This window comes from Harpia harpyja, chromosome 5, assembly GCF_026419915.1.
Source record: "Harpia harpyja isolate bHarHar1 chromosome 5, bHarHar1 primary haplotype, whole genome shotgun sequence".
Classification (NCBI taxonomy): domain Eukaryota; kingdom Metazoa; phylum Chordata; class Aves; order Accipitriformes; family Accipitridae; genus Harpia; species Harpia harpyja.
The window spans coordinates 51949111-51965733 of record NC_068944.1 but is presented as its reverse complement, the minus strand read 5'-3'; the positions used below and the strand labels follow the sequence as shown (position 1 = coordinate 51965733).

Sequence of the window (16623 nt, the reverse complement as noted above, 5' to 3'; positions counted from 1 at the left end):
CAATGAACTGATCCTTGGTGTCTCAAGAATGCTTTGCCTTTTTTGCCACTGCAAGGACTAGCTCCCCTCAAATCCCAGATTGAAGAAGACAACACCATTGCCTTTATTCCAGATATGACTCCACAAAATGAATTATTATAAAAATTATGACAATTCAAAAAAATGTTACCTCTGATAATAAATATTCCCTATTTTCTCTCCTACTGAATTTTGATGCAAGTTACACTAACTGAACTTTTTAAGGACCCCTGGCAGAGAGTATCTTTAATGGATATATCAGTTTCGATGTTATAGTCCAATATGTAACTTAGTTTTTTGAATATAAAAGGAGGCTAAGAGACTGCCTCTTTTCTGGAGTATTGCTTAGCACGTGTATGTGAAAGTTACTACTTAGATGACAATATGTTAAGATGTCAAAAAACAGGCTTCTCCAAAATATGGAGAGGAGTGCTTGCATATTTAGGAAATGGTGGGCATTTTGAAGAGAAACGTATAGAGGACATTACTGGTCTGGTTCAGTAAGTTTGTGCAAAGAATTCTAATTCTGATGTATCCATCCTGTAACAAGATCAATTCCCCTTTCATCCTCATGAACTAAATTAGGTCTGCAAGTTTGTGAATGTAAGCAAGAGGTCACCCACGCTGGCTGGACAGAGTTTGGAAAATGGGAACTCACAATCCATTGATTTCTCTGTTGGCAAAAGAAGTTCAGTCCTTCAACACAAAATATTAGACAATTTGGAGTTCAGCTACACAGTTTTGAACTCTGTGGAGGAGCTGGACAACAATGAAAGTCTTTCATTAAAGCAAATGTCAGCCAAGTTTGCAATGCCTCTTTGATTAGCGAAAATGGCTTTTCATGTTATGCCTTAGAGTGCTTCCTCAAGGTCCCATTTCCCTAATTTTCTAAACGTGGGGTTATTAACTCTTCACGTACTGACTTGTTGTCACTGGTGCGGTAATGAGCACTCTTGCTCCCTGGCTGTACTGGTTACCAGATGCAAAAAACATTCATGACTCTCAATTGCCAAAGCAAATTCTTTGTTATCCATTCTCCTTTCTTACAACTTTTTCTTGTCCATTTGATACAGTATCATCCTGCAAAGGAAAGACTGATCCCCTATCATGCCTAGTACTTTATTTTGGGGGCGGCTTTTTTCCCATTTGTATTTCCAGGCCCAGGCAGGGCAGCACATGAAATTTGCATGGAGACCTCAGGTGGGATTCTGAATACTCCTCCAAGCCTCCAGACCTTTCTGATCTGGTTTCTGCCTCACAGTATCATTGGTCCAATGGTTAAGAAGAATTCTGAACAAAACCCCCTCTTCAATAGCCCAGATGCAAATCCTGAAATGTTCATTATGTGAACAATGAATGTGAACAATGAATCAGAACATCCTGCTGTTAATATCACTATTGTATCACCATACTTTTAAGGATAGCCACTATTTTTCTGTAATTTACAATGTCTTACACCCTGCAAAGCTAGGCAACTATTCAGCCAAGAGTGGCAAGGAAGGTTAACTAGCAGTTCTTGTCTCCAGAGATCAGTTGATGTCATTGATTATGCTGTTGCATAAAGAAGGAAATGAGGAAGCCACATTAATTTTAGTTTTGTTGAATACCCTTCATAGTGAAGGGTGAAAGAAAAATGAATGCCTAATGAAAACAAGTGGAAACATTGGAAGGGAATAATTATTCACAAAGATCAGAATGAAAAAAAAACACAAAGGAGATGATTGTGTATTTTTGTGTGCTGTAAATGATGTTACAGACTGCTGAGTCTAGGGAGGAGTGAGACGTATTCAGACTACCTATGTTGGTCTATAATACAGACATAGATGCTTATAATTACACCTACCATCAAAAAAATTGGTGGCAGAATCAATCTTACTAGCCAGAGCCAGTAAGTCATAGCTACATATACATTCAATGGCAATGACACACTGAGAAATGTAAACTATCTGAAAAGGGCACCTATGTCATTCTATAGACTGCCCAGGGAGCCAGACAACCTTTGCTTCACTCACTAACTAGTATCTTGAACTTAAACATCTGTTAGGCATGCAAGTCCAATTTAAGCACTATAGTAGCTGGTCAGAATACGTCTTGTTACCACTAACCAGTTGTGTGACCAACTTCAAGAATTATCATCTACACTGCAAAGTCTATCAACAAAACTAGTGCAAAGTAATCCATTGCAGTCTCTGCATGCTGATATAGGCCTGGCCAGGGATAATGAATTAATTTTCTCTGGGACTGAGACAAATGCTGGCAAAGCAGAGAGAGGTTTGCACTGATTTTTTTTCTTTTGCTGTTTTTGTGGGAGGCAGGCTGGCTGTGGACTGATCTGCAGCAACTGTTGAATTTACACTTAAGCAATTATCCTTTTTGAGAGAATGCAAAAAAGCTCAACTTGGTGAATTTATCACATTTTTCCATTTATTGTATTGTAGGAGAAATCAGGTGACACCACAAATGAAATCATGAGAGAGTCCTCCACAAGGATTTTAAGGGACAGAAGTATTTTCAATAGTAGGACAGTTGTTTAAAGGCTTTTAGAAAAAACTCTCCCCCCCTCATTTGGTTTTAGGTCTATTTTGAAACATAACATGGCTATTTTGCCCTTCTACCCTTCCACTGTCACTGTTTTTATCTGGAAATATTTTTCATCAGATAGGAGTGTCCTGTACAACAGGGAAAGAAAACATTTTTGCTCGTTCAGAAAAAATCCAAGGGTTTCACTACGGAATGAGAAAGGGTCTGATGACATTTTCTAGCAGCCAGCAAATCATGCTGTCATGCATAGGGAAAAAGCCACTAAAATATCCCCAGCTAAAATATCGCAAAATTATGTAGAGCTCAATCCTAGGGAGCCATCTGCCATGTGAAAGCTCCACTGATTTCTAAAGGCGTTCATTGCAGGCAGGCTTGCAGGACTGGACGCATAATTTGTCCCTTTTAGAAACTGTAGCTGTCGAAAAGAAGCCTTCATCAAAACCACTTGAGTGGCAGAGGCTGCCTGAAAAAAAGTCTGTGAATTCAGTTGGGCAAAAAAACCCCACCACACACCCTCAAAAGGAGCGTTGTGCTGGCTGAAAATGTACCACAACTACAGGTACAGAAATGAACTACCCGTGAAAGGTCTGATCCTGCCATGTGTATGCATGTAAATCTGCCTGCTGTCAGAGAGTTTTCTGTTCTGAAAGTGTGCAGATAAGGTTCCTCTTTAGTAATTTTCCTTTTCTGAATTATCGGCCCTTTAAAACTGAAGATAAATAACGCCAGCCCATATGGAGGAATTTTTGACATACACTACACATATATGGAGAGATATGTATATGTATATATGTATAATATTTTAGCATTGCCTTTTATTTTGTTAACAAATACCTATTGGGAATGGTTTAGTGGGTCCTGCCTTGGGACAGGGAGACGGATGAACAGCCTCTGGGTCCTTCTCCCAGCTCTGTGTTTCTGGAAGCACTGAACCTTGATGTGGAGGAAACAATCTGCAGAGAGGCAGAAGGGGATGTGTTTTACAAATTGCAGCTCTTCAGCAACATTAAACACCCATGGAGAGTTACTATAATACTAATACTAAATGAAAAATCTTTTATGGCAGTAGTGAAAGCAAAGCCTTTGATATATATATAAAATAGATACAATTCCATTAATTTTCAACTTGGGACAGACGGTATATTTGAATTTACAGACACGCCAAATGGTAGTTTTGGCTTCCAATCTTTGAGATGTGGCTGATCTATTATGGGTGATAACAGCATATGCTACTTTCTGAGTCAGTTTCTGTTATGTCATGAGAAGCACCACCGCTAGTAATGGAAGGTATTTTTACATTAGCTAAATTACCAAATGAGGTCCATAACATAGAAAATAGGTGGGCTCCAAAGGTAGATTCAATATTTCAGATGGATGTCAAATTCAATACCGAGTAAATAAATCAACGAAAGCAAATCTCACATGACAAATGAACATGGCATGTAGCTTGTTCAGATTTTTTTCTTTCACAATGTCAAAGGGTGGCATATCTTGACAACTTTCTTTAGCTGGTTATGCCTGGGAGAATTAACAGAGACATTTGGCCTTTGTGGGTCTGTGTCCAAACTTGTATGTCCCAGGGAGGTAAGTAGCTGCTTGAGACACCACAGAGCAGTGGCGAACAGCCGAGGAATGGGAGCATCTGAGTGCAATTTGATGGAGCAGATGTTGCATCCCAGCACTCCACAGCTGCCTCAAGGCTTTGTCTGGTGTCAGCCCTTTCCTAAATGAGTTTTCATAATGAATTTATCTGTTAATTGACACATAAAAATCTGTGTTAGTATAACATTAAGGACCTATCTTACATTTACAAATGCCAGGAAATTGGAGGGGGAAAAAAAAAGCCTCAGCTTGACTGTCACCAAAACTTACCTGCTGTTTTCCATGGGAAGAAACCACTGATGCAGACACATTTTACATGTCACAGAAGTAAACATCACTCTTTTTTTTTTGGCTGGTATTTGCTAAAGGAAATAGTATTTCTGTGGAAAGATCCTTTTTGACAACTGTGCAGGCAGAGGCAGCACCTCTAATGCCTGGCAAAGGTTTTGGCAGTTGCTCCTGGCTTTGGGAGGTGCTGTGGTATTAGAACACTTTATTTGCTTTTACTGGGTGCTCAGACTTGTGGCTCTAGTGGCACCAGAGTTGTGCCACTACTGACCAGGCCAAGCAGCAAGGCATTTCCCTTACTCCTTGCAGAAATATAAAGATGCTCCCCATCAATCTTTCAGTGTTTCCACTATTTTAACAGCAGAAAGCTAACAAAACATAGTGGTGGCCCTCATTTCAGACATAAGCTAGGGCAGCTCCTTCAATACAATAGCCCAGTTTTTACCGTCTAAGATGAGAAATCCAGAAACAACCCCCTTCTCAGGCTGGTAAGATTCAAATCTACCATTTTACCTTCAGGGGAATACACTTCCCACTGGTGGGTGAGGATACCTTCCACCAAATCTGTACCAAGAAGAGTTTAAGCCTGAACTGCACAGTCTGGGAAAAGGAGAGACTCTGTTTTAGTGCCTGAGCAAGTCATACAAGCGGGGAGCTCCTGAGCACCAAGCCCTCTTCCCAGGACAATTTATATACTTAATGTTAAATCACCATTACAAAGACCAGATCCCAAGAACTTCACCTTAGATCGCCAGCTCATGCCCTCTGTTGCCTTTGCCCTTGGCCCCAGTGAATCTTGTTGCCCTCTTTTCTATGCAGCAGGATAATGTCCACAGGAAGGAGAAATTATAGAAGACTTAAGGCACCTTCCCAAGGGAGGAACAGGAAATGCATGGCTGAAAATATCCAGCCAGAAACAGTGATTAAATCTGGATATCTCAGCTCTCAAGAGGTTGTTTGAACCACAACAACATGTAAAAGGGCACAGAAAGCCTAAGCCCTTTTCCAGCTGTGTTTTGAAAAGGAAAGAATGAGCCCTTTTTACTCTGTGAGCAGAAAAGTCCTCAGTACCTACCCTTATGAAGTTGGGGCTGGGAAATGGGGGCTATTGTACCATGGCTTCCACAACCCAGGATGTGTTTTATATTTGAGCAATATTCACATAAGACTGTCTAGACCCCATCTGCCTGTGTGCTTGTTGCCATACTGGCTGATAGCCAGGGTTTAAGACCGCGGTATCAGCTGCATCAGCCTTTGCTGCCTGCCTGGAGAGGGGAGAGGGTTGCCACTCAGGTCTCTGTGCAAGATGTGGTGAGAGGCAGGGTGGCAGCCAGCACATGTAGCAGAAATGCACACTTTAATTGGCCAAAGTTGTTGTGGTCCCCCAGGCATACAGACTTAGAGAGTTGCTGAGGTTGGAAGGTACCTGTGAAGGTCTCTTGTCCAACCTCCATGCTCAGAGCAGGGTCAGCTACAGCAGGTTGCCGAAGGCCATGTTCAGTTGAGTTTTGAATATCTCCAAGGATGGAGACTCCACAGCCTCTCTGAGCAACCTGCTCCAGTGTTTGAACACCCTCACAGTAAAAGGGTGTTTGAATGGAATTTCCTGTACCTCAGTTTGTTTCTATTGCCTCTTGTTCTGTTCCTGGGCACCACTGAGAAGGGTCTGACTCTGTCTTCTTTACTCCCCCATCAGGTATTTATACACACAGATAAGATTCCCCTGAGCCTTGTGTTCTCCCGACTGAACAGCCCCAGCTCTATCAGCCTCTCCTCCTATGGCAGGCTTCATGTCTTTTGCTGGATTCACTTCAATATGGTCATCTCTTCTACTGGGAAGCCCAGACCAGGGCACAGTAGATTTTGGTGATCTGGCAGTATTCAGTTTAAGCTCTCAGACCCCACCTTGGTGCACACAGCCCAGGCAGGCAGGATTTTGCCTTTCTAAGCTGAGAACCATGTAGAAGACGGATTCAGCAGCTGTCCAAACCCACATGGATGTCTGTCTCCTGAGAAGCGGTGCGGTAATACCTCTGGCTACATTAATGCCTGGTTGCCCTGTGATAAGTGGGTCACAGTAGTCCTCTGTGTAGTGCCTGCACATCTCTGGGGGTACCCCACTGCAGCTCTGACCGTGCACGGAGAGCACTAAAGACATCTCGCTACTGCACCTCCTGGTTTGGCACTCCCCTGCATGGGCAGAGTGCGGCACACAGCAAGGCACAGGGTGCTGTGTTCCCTCTCTATCAACATCATTCGTAGCTAACTGTTGACTAGTCCTAACTGACTGGTTATTGTAAAACTATTATTCTAGCTTCAGATTAATCTTTTGACTGAAAGTATTTCTGCTTTATCTTTCTTTCTTTTGGTTAACACACTTCTAGTCCTATCTTAAATTTTCTTGGACGCATGCCATGAACAGAGCTGCCACTACCCCTCCTGGTTCCTGATGAAGTATCTGAGTGGTAACATTGACGGAGAAATGATGGAAGTGCTTTGAGCACAGTGTTTGCAATGAGTGTCCATAACATGGAGGTGGTAATACTCAGGATACACCTGTTCCTCCTTATGGACCACCTGTCTCTCTGAAAAGGTGTAGTCTGTGAGGGTGAAAAGAGGCAGACGTGAGCTTGCTTATACATGTACTTCATGCTTATATGGTTGAAACACCTATAAAAGCTGCATTTTGCCTAAAAAAGGCCTTCTCTAGAAAGAAAACCAACCCTCTTCTTTCATTGGTATGAAGTAATTGAAATGCTGTTAAAAAACACATTAGCAGGATCAATGGCAGTGTGGGGTAACTATCCTCGTGTGAGGCAAACTGCACTTCTGAAGAAAATTACCGTGCATGCTGATCAAGGGTCTGTCAATAGCAATTGGTTCATCTGCCTCTCCTTCATCCAGCACCTTCACGAAGCCTCACGTCCCAGCTGCACCCTGTGCTCTTCAGCTTTTTCATCCATGCACAATATCACACAGCCTCATTCCCCTGAGATTTCTTCCCCCGTATACCCTCTTCCCACACTCCACTGCCCACCCCAGTGCCCTTCTCCTCCCAGTGCCATGCACCATGGCAACACAGCCCACCAGCCTCTTAGCCCTGGTCTCCAGCTCTGCATCCGCACTGTCTCATGTGTAGTTCGGCCAGTACTGCATCCACCAGCACTTGTGCTATGCAGTCTGTGGAACAGACTATCTCCTGACAGGAGGAAGGAGCAAAGCAAGCATCCCCTGGTCTGCAGAGCATCACAGGTCCCCATCTCTGTTTCATGGGATTGGGAACTGAAGAGAAGCGGCGTACTGGAGACACATGAAATGGGGGCAACAGTGGAGCTAGGCCAGCACTGAACCTGAGCTATGATTGGCAGATTTAAACACAATTTTACTACTGAAAATAAAATGAAAATGATCACAAATTGCAGATTGCAAATGTAATATTCCAAACCTGTTTCAAATCTGGAAGCACTCCAAGACCAAAAAAGTGCAATTTTTTTCTTATCAGTTAGGATTGCTCTCATTCTTTCAAAACGTCTTCCTTTATGAGGTACTCTGAATTAAGAATTTGGCTATAGGAACCAAGCTAAAACAGAAAGGAATGAAGTTCCAGAGATTTAAAAACAGTCACAGAGAGAGCAAACAGAAAAAGGAACTTGAAGCAAAATGCTGAGTGTTTGAAATTATTAGTTTATAGTGGGGTATCAACTAAAAATTCCAGTACTGTGACTACTAAGCTCTCTTGGACAGGAAATTTCATGATGTTATTTTAAAATATATTTTAGAAGGACTTTACTAATAGAGATGTAAACACAGCAGGTCCATAGAGGCAGAATGGAAAATCAGCTATAGATGTTACAGCAAAATAATGACCACTGACACCACAGATGAGTTGGATCCTAAGGCAGACATGATGTTAAGTGTCTGATGCATGATGTATAGAAATAGACAGTCCTCCTCAAGACTACAGGACTAACAAAACACTGCACTTCTCCCTTTATCACAGAGAACATGCAGGATGAATGTGATCTGCCAATTACTTTAGTCTCAAGATTGAATTAGCAAATATCATCTGCTCCTTCCTGCTTCTATACAGGAGAACAAAAGACAGGTATCTTGTTCCCCCCAGCTCATAGTTAGATTTACAGTCCGTCCCAGCAGTTCACAGATTGAAGATGTTGCATGAGGAACACGTGTGTATGAAAGTCAGTCAGGAATAGGGCAGGTAATCACAAGTGGAGTTGTATGAAGTACTTCAGAGTGGAGATGTACAACTGCTCTTTAGGTAATACTACTTTTCATTTCTGAAAAATCTCTCCATCCATAGACTACCACAAATGGATTGTTGCTATAATCACTATAGTCTGTTCAGGCTTCAAATGTTTGAAATAGCAAGTCATGTCCCAAGCAATCATGACTTTAAAGATCATTCTTTGAGATTATAAAGCATGGTTACCAGATTGCACAGAAAATGCAACTCAGTGGTGGAACAGGACCTTTCCAGTCCTCTGTTTCTAAAATCATATACTTTTTCTATCAGTTTACTGGTTCAATCACCCCAGAAGCTGCAAGTGGTACAAATCTGATGCCATCCAAGGGATGTTATGTATCACCCTGTGACACCCTGCCACTTTGCTTGTGGACTAATAGACACCTCATTTCCTGAACTGATGAGCAGCAAGGATTTTTAACTATATGACCTGGGTCTACAAATGAAAGCCCAAGTTTCATATTTGCTAATGGCTCTGTTTATATAAAGTCTGTGATTTACTTAACAAAGCAAAAAAAATGTGCAAAAAGTACCTTCACCAAAAACTTACAACTATTAAATGTAAGTAACAATTAAGGGATCAAATAATTTTGTCTCTCAAATAGAATATAAGACAGTGTATCCAATTAGTGGGATATACTTTGTGGGATTTAAGTGAATGTACAGGGTGCAGCTTAATTCAGCATTGTGGAGTTTTTAAGAATTCCTAAGATTTGGCTGCATTTTTAAATGGTGACAGCATCACAATCAAAGCACAATGGGGATAAAAAATATTTACCATCACCGAGTCAGAGCAACGACACAGAATTTTATGACAACCTGTGCAACACTATGAGCTGCTCTCTTCTTAATTCTTAATCACCTGAATGTATCCAGCACAAAAGACCTCCTTACTGGAAAACACATTAGAAAAAAATGAGCCAAACAGCCATTTCTCTGCTTTGGCATGTCACGCTCTCCAGAAATGCCATGGAGCCAGAGGACTGCCATTACAGAAGGAGTTTCTCCTCAAGTTACCTTTCAAGTCCCTGGTGAGAGCTCATCTTGGACTTCTATGCACCCATTCTGGGAATGAAAAGAATGACCTTGCTCAGCCATCTCACTCCAAAGCGGTTTCCTTGCTATTGTGTCAGTGTAATTGAGAAGCATAGCTCTAGAAAATAGCCTTTATTGTTAAGAATATCATTAAGAATATTTTGCTGTATAGCATCTAGGAGTTTATGGCACTGCAAATTGTTGATACTTTTGCAAACCACTGTAAAATCAAAAATGTAGAGGTTGCATTAATTTTGGTAGAGGCAAATGCTTTCATAAATTACCAGGCTTGAAAAATCAAGCTGCTACTTTCAAGGCTAAATTTTTAAAGATATGTCAATGTATTTTCCATTAATGCTGTCACAGTTATTGAGGGGTTGGGAGGGTTTGCCCATAATTTCTTCTCCACTGGGGTAAGCCACAGACTGTATATAAGCAATACTATCAGTATGCGCAAATTGGATATGAGGTGCACCATCTGTAGATGCAAATGACAATTAAAAAAGACATATTCAAACAACTGTGCATGCACAGAGGCAATATTGGAAAAATTGGCCCAAGATTTCTATATCTCTTACAGAGGTAAAAACATCAGATGCCATACTCCCCTAAGAACTGTGAGGAAGTCAAACTTCTGAATGTAATGCAATTTCTCCTCTTTCATTATTAAGATTTAATACATTTTGAGGTTGGAGAAGGCAATATATCTCATTACAGACTGGTTAGTACAGAATGTAAAAAAAAAAAAAACAAACCTGCTAAGTATTGAAATAATGAGGCCATTTTCCTCCTTCTACATGTAAATTGTCTCATATTCCAATTTATTTCCGTACAAATTTATTGTTGCGTATGCTAATACACAGAATTGAAACAAGAAAAAAATAATTAAATGCATTGTAAAACATATGGAAACATACAGATTATGTGATCTTTACTAAAAATCCATCTTAATGATGAAAGCACCATTTAGCATCCACTCTGGAACTGCACTCCTTCATTTATTTATGAGACACTACTTTCTGTAGACAAAGAAAGTATCTTCCAAAAATAGAAGTGCCATATTTTCAAGGCATAATGTATATTTTATTTTTGTAACTAGTAAATGTCAAACAGTATTCATACACAGTATTGATGCATTAATGTTTTCATTCAACAGTGAAGATACCTTTCCTTGTTACATTATATATTTATGACACACAGAGCTGTCAAATAAATTATGTCAAAGCAGCTAAAGCCAGACCTTGTGACACTTGAATCATAGAATCAGGGCAAATAACCTTTAAAATGAAAGACATCTGATGAGAATTAGAAACATTTAATTTGCATAAATATAATGTTAACAGTCTTTTCCTTATTACATATTTTATGCCTAATTTATAATTGTCACTATATTCATTTCTTAACATCAGTTTGCGCTCTATTTTTTTTCCTCATTGCTCACTTTGTTTTGGAATGTGTGAAACACAAATTCTGTAAGAGGCATATGATCAGATCCCCATTTTAATGTACTCTGATTAGCACATCTTAAATTTAGCGGAAAACTCTTCATTCACATAACGTACTATCTAACATTTCGAATTAATTCCTAAAATAGCTAAAAATTCCTAAACACATCAAGCAAATATAACATCTCAGAAAGTATTGGGCCATCTCTTGAAAACAATCTTGTATTAATGTTTTCCTATGAAGTGCAGAATACACTGAAATGTGTACAATTGAAGCATTGATTTTCATAAGCTAGGTGATTCATATATTTTTAATTTAGGAAGGTAAAATCTAAGCATCTAGGTACACATATAAGAATCAAAGTGAATGGTTAGAGTTTCAGAATTGCTTGCTATTCAGAGTAGTAAACTCATTGGTTTTGTTAGTTGAAACCCGTTAGTAAATGAGAGACTTCCTTGGGCCTCTGCTGGAGGGTGCAGTCTCTCTCTCACACCTTCAGAAATCAGTAAGAACAGAGAGAGGTCTGCACTTTGCAGGATCCTGCCCTTATTGCTAACACTGTACAAGCTTACATATGCAAGCACAGTTAAGAAAACTTTGCATTATTCTGAAAACTCCCTAGGGATGTTCAAGTGAATAAGGCTGGAAGGTACAAAGATGAATGTCTGCCTCAGGTGGGCACAATAACTAAACCCGTTATTCTTGCTGGCTGTAATTCACCTCTGTGTGGATAGTGAGACCAGGACCTGTGCCACCGTAAGGAGACACAGACTTTGTGCAGTCTCTTTGCTACAGGACGAGTTTGGCTTACTTTGCCCTTCTGAATCAGAAAAATAAATATGGTTTATTCTATTCTATAATATCCTATTATTTTATAATAACAGCAGTTGGACTAGATGATCGTTGTAAGTCCCTTTCAACTGAACTATGTTTATTCTATTCTATTCTATTCTAGTGAAGCTAATTGAGATGTTTTGGATTAAGCTCCTATATATTTACATAGTAATTCTTCCTGAGAGCCAGAGGGAAGCCAGTGGACAGTCTATACAAAGAAGCATTGAGGAAAGGGTTGAAATTGCTAGTAAACTCCAAAAGTTAATCTAGAAGGTTTAGGGTGTTTCCTTAAATCTTCACCAAAGAATTGAGCAGTTGTTTGTCAGCTGATTCGGCAAGTGAAGCAAACTTACCATCAGCAGAGATTTGCAGAGAGCAACTCAGGCAAGATGCTAAGCAACTCCCAGCCCACCAGCAGAGTGACCAGTGATGTCTTGGAGGTCGGTCACCGGTGCATGAGATCTGATGACATGTCATCCTGGTCATTTGAGGACAGGCAATGTGCAATCACCAGTTTTAGTAAATGTCAGTAGCTCGGAGGGGTGGTGGTAGAGAAATGGAAACTGCAACAGTAGTGAAGTAATTTGCCCTCCTAGGTCAATGGTAAAAAATGAAATTACCCTCCCTCACCCACTAAACATGGTTCTGTAAAGCAGTTCTGGTCTGACAGAGCTTAAACTAAGTACAGGTGTTTTAGAAGCAATTGAAAGGGCAGCTATCTTCATGGGTCCCTTGAACACTGTTCTGCTGAGAAACAATCCTAAGTGGTGCCACTTGCCAGAAAGGGAATCTAATTAACAATGTATATTCTCAGAAATAGAAAAAAAATTAGGCTAATTATATAAGGTAAAATACATTACAGGACTATTATAAGTGTCCCAAAGCCCATTGTTGGAAGGCTAGGAAATTTAGAGTTGTGATTAAATGTTTTAAGGGAAGAAATGTATTTCATCCCTTCTTCTGCCCTGAGAGACAATCAAGCAGTAATCACAGCATTAAGACATTTTGCATTTGAAGCCTTACACTGATGAAACACTTTTTAAAGTGACACTGTCACAAGAAGGTCTTTGAGCTAATGGGAGACAAACTTCCATCCCAAAACAGCCATTTAGCTGTGGAAAAGTTATTCCTATTGAAAGCAGTGGAAATTGGAAGCCATTTTGATTAGCACTACAAAATTGTTAATTTGATGCAGAGATGCAGAGGGTTTCATAAAGTGCTAACACTACAAAGAATTTTAAAAGTATCTGTGTTGTTCCATTTACAATATCATTCGGGACAAACCCGAAAGTCTCCTGGTAGATGCTATCTTTGCTAAAGACCCTATTTGTAACAATTTCATTCATCAACTTATCTGTAATTTTTCACAAAAAAACATTTAGCCATCAAAGAACAAATACTGAACTTAGTAGAAAAGATACCATTTATTCATTTATTCAGTTTGCAGTTGAGATCTCCATTCAGCTGTGACATAAAATTGATGCTTCTACAATTAAAGCACATTGTAAATAGTTTCTGAAGTGTTAATAAATTACTAAAACTGTTTGAGGAAATTATTAATCAAATCTTATAGCCTGTTATTGAGTCTGAGGATGTAATGAGTCATTTGCAATCAACTACAGCATCTGAAATGAATGTGCTTGGGACAATGTACAGAACTTATTTCTCCTGCATATAACAAGCTTCTCACAGTTACTAATCAACCCTTTGCATAGTAATTATGAAAGCAGTCTCAGAAGAACATGTACAGAACACCTCTGGTCATCTGTGAGACAAAGTGGGGAATAACTCCAAGAGTTACCTATAACTGAAAAGGTAAAAAAACCCATGGCTCTCTCCCTTTGTCTTCTAGTAGTGTGGAACCACCAAGACCAGAAGAAAAGCCTATCAACGCCTTAACACAACTATGCAGAGATGTGAAAATCACTCCATGAGCCACCTCATCTACTGCAGGCAGCCACTTTGGGCAGACAGAGCAAGGAGAGTTCAGACAAGCATACATATGTAACTGCTGCTGAAAAGAGGATCCTTAGCATTAGATTTTGCCTATACATTCCAGCTGCACAAAGCACCCTTGCACTTCTCTCTTCTCTGTAGTACTAAGATGGCCATTACGGCTGTGCCATGCTCATTTACTTTTTAACTTCCATAGTTTTTTTTAAGGTGGTGAGGAAAAAATCCTACTTCCTCATCCTTTCTCATTTTTTTGATTAGTTTTTGCTCAACTCACACTTTACAGCTAGTGTTCATGTATAGCAACAAAAGCAAGAGAAAAAAAGTCATACATGTTGCCACATAACATGATACTGATATGACAGCGTCATCTAATGTGATTGCGGCAATCCATAATTACAAGCCAAATACTCAAGCCGTGAATTCCTCCACCCCATTTGTGTGCTTGCACAGAGTACTGCATGTCAGGATTGGGGCTGAAATGTGGCACACACCTTATGTGTCTCTCCAATGCCATCTCTCAGCTGCCACAGCTGAAGATTTCAACAACACCAAACAAATCACAGCTCAAACTGGAAATGCAGACTACTCTATGCTGGAAACAAGAACAAATTTTGGAAAAATATTACAAGTTTTTCCTCTTTGAGCTGAGCTAAAGAATACCTGTGGCTTTGAAAATGTAGCAAACCATAATAATAACTCATGACAACTACTAGAGGGGGAGACAATCCAGTGCACTTAGCCAACGTATTCTGCCTTCGCTGAATATACAGTGCTCCTGCTGACGTTGGCAGGCATTAAAAAGCATACAAAATCAAGCACGAAAAATGGAAGCATATGTTAGCTGTGATATGATGCTGTTATTGCAAATGGCTGTCTTGAACAGAAGAAAGGGTAAGAAAAGCCATTAGAAACAATATGCACTGGTATATGGCTTCCTGCGTATACTGTACTAATTATAACACATTGTTTTTAAGAATTCATAATGTCTCATTATTCCATACACAAAACTACAGATGCGTATTACAACTAATGTTACAATAGAAGATATCTAAAAGAATATACCTCACTGGTAAACACAGTCAGTACCTCATGTCTGCTTTCTAATAATTTGTATCTAAATGTATATAAAAATATTATATAAAACTACTATAGAACAATTGCATGAACATTCTCTGAGTGATGGCAGCTGAAAGATTTTTTTTCTGAATGGCAGATCTGTCATTACTGAATGTAGTAAATATATATGGCATACAAAAGACCATCTATGAGATCCCCTGGAGAAAAAAGCTAAGGAGAAACCATGATGTAGTTCATTCTGAATATGAGCAGATGAAACTAGCCATGTTCAATGGGTTGACATCACACTTCACTTTGTTCACTGAACTTGCTGTAATTCTAAATTGGGAGAAACAGAAAAAAATGTATTATAATGTTTTCCTAGAATATAGTGTAAAATTAGCAGATGAAGCAGTGCTAGCTTGAAAATGCCACCATTATAAAGACTAGTATATCAAAAAGTTATTTATGATAAGGATGAACTGTGTAAAGTAACAGATGAGTTTCTTATCAACTTATCAACATAAAAATGAGAATTACATAACATTATCCTTGGAGGATGTAGATAAGAGCACTTTTGCATTTCCGAACAGCAGCAGAGATGAAAAGGAACCACAAAGTCCTCTTGCCTCTACCTTTCTGCCAGTGATACACTACTTCCTGCTGTGGGGGGAAGCTGAAATGTAAATCGGAACAGATCACTTTCCATAAATCTCCAACTCCTTCCTCCTATCCTATCCTTTCCCATCCCATCCCATCCTACCATTTTTCCTTTATGTAAACACTCAAAACTCCTACTGACCTCAGCATCTTAAAAGGCACAGGAAGAGTACATAGACAGTGTTAGTTACAATGTGGTGCTGCTATTGCAGTAACCCTGGCTTTTTACTCCTGTTCATCTGATCTTCAGGTGTTAAACACAAGGAACACATAAAAAAAACAAACAAACAAATCACATACTTTGAATTCTCTGAAGAAGCATCAGCAGCATACATACACTGTTCACAATTACATTTAAAATTTGAGGCAGTATGCAAGCCTTTCGGACTAATCTGCTAGGCCACTATTCTGTTTTGATTTGCCTCGCAGCTCTGGTAGAAACATGGGATCAGTTCCTAGACAAGTGGGCTTCTGAGCTCTAACTCCCCTTTTTCACTTTGAACATTTGTCCTGGTCTGTCCATGTCCCATTTACATAAAATGGGAATGCTAGTACATAACTATCTTACAAGAATGTTAGGGAGGTTAATTAATGTCTATAAAGAATACAGACAATTTATAACACAACAATCATCCTAATTCATCTAATCAGACCCAGACAAAATATACAATAGCCATCCCCATTATTTTTGCCCTGCAGTTACTATTTCAGTAAATTATTTTTTGCAGGGCAACAAAATGAAAAATGTTGAAAAGCTCTGAAGAGAACATGTTTTTCTGGTCAATCCACTAGACCAAATGTGCCAACTCACCTTATCTGGATAAATCAATGGAAACTGATTTTGTCCATAGACAACTCTAATTTAATTAGTAAAATATAAAGTGAAGGAAAAAAACCCCACAACCACAGACCATGATGGGTTT

At 39.5% G+C, this 16623-nt stretch overlaps 1 protein-coding gene across 3 annotated transcripts in view; it reads right to left on the bottom strand.

The window, feature by feature from the left end:
- Positions 1 to 13236: 13236 nt before the first annotated feature.
- The window catches only part of SLC26A7 (solute carrier family 26 member 7), a 73055-nt gene continuing 69668 nt past the window's right edge, over positions 13237 to 16623 (bottom strand). For 2 of the 3 annotated variants that reach the window (XM_052788556.1, XM_052788558.1), the window contains one exon: positions 13237 to 15379. In XM_052788556.1, the coding sequence (XP_052644516.1) occupies positions 15344 to 15379 (36 nt within the window). In that variant the 3' untranslated portion in view covers positions 13237 to 15343. The remainder of the gene's footprint in view (positions 15380 to 16623) is intronic. The other variant, XM_052788557.1, reaches the window with a different exon arrangement.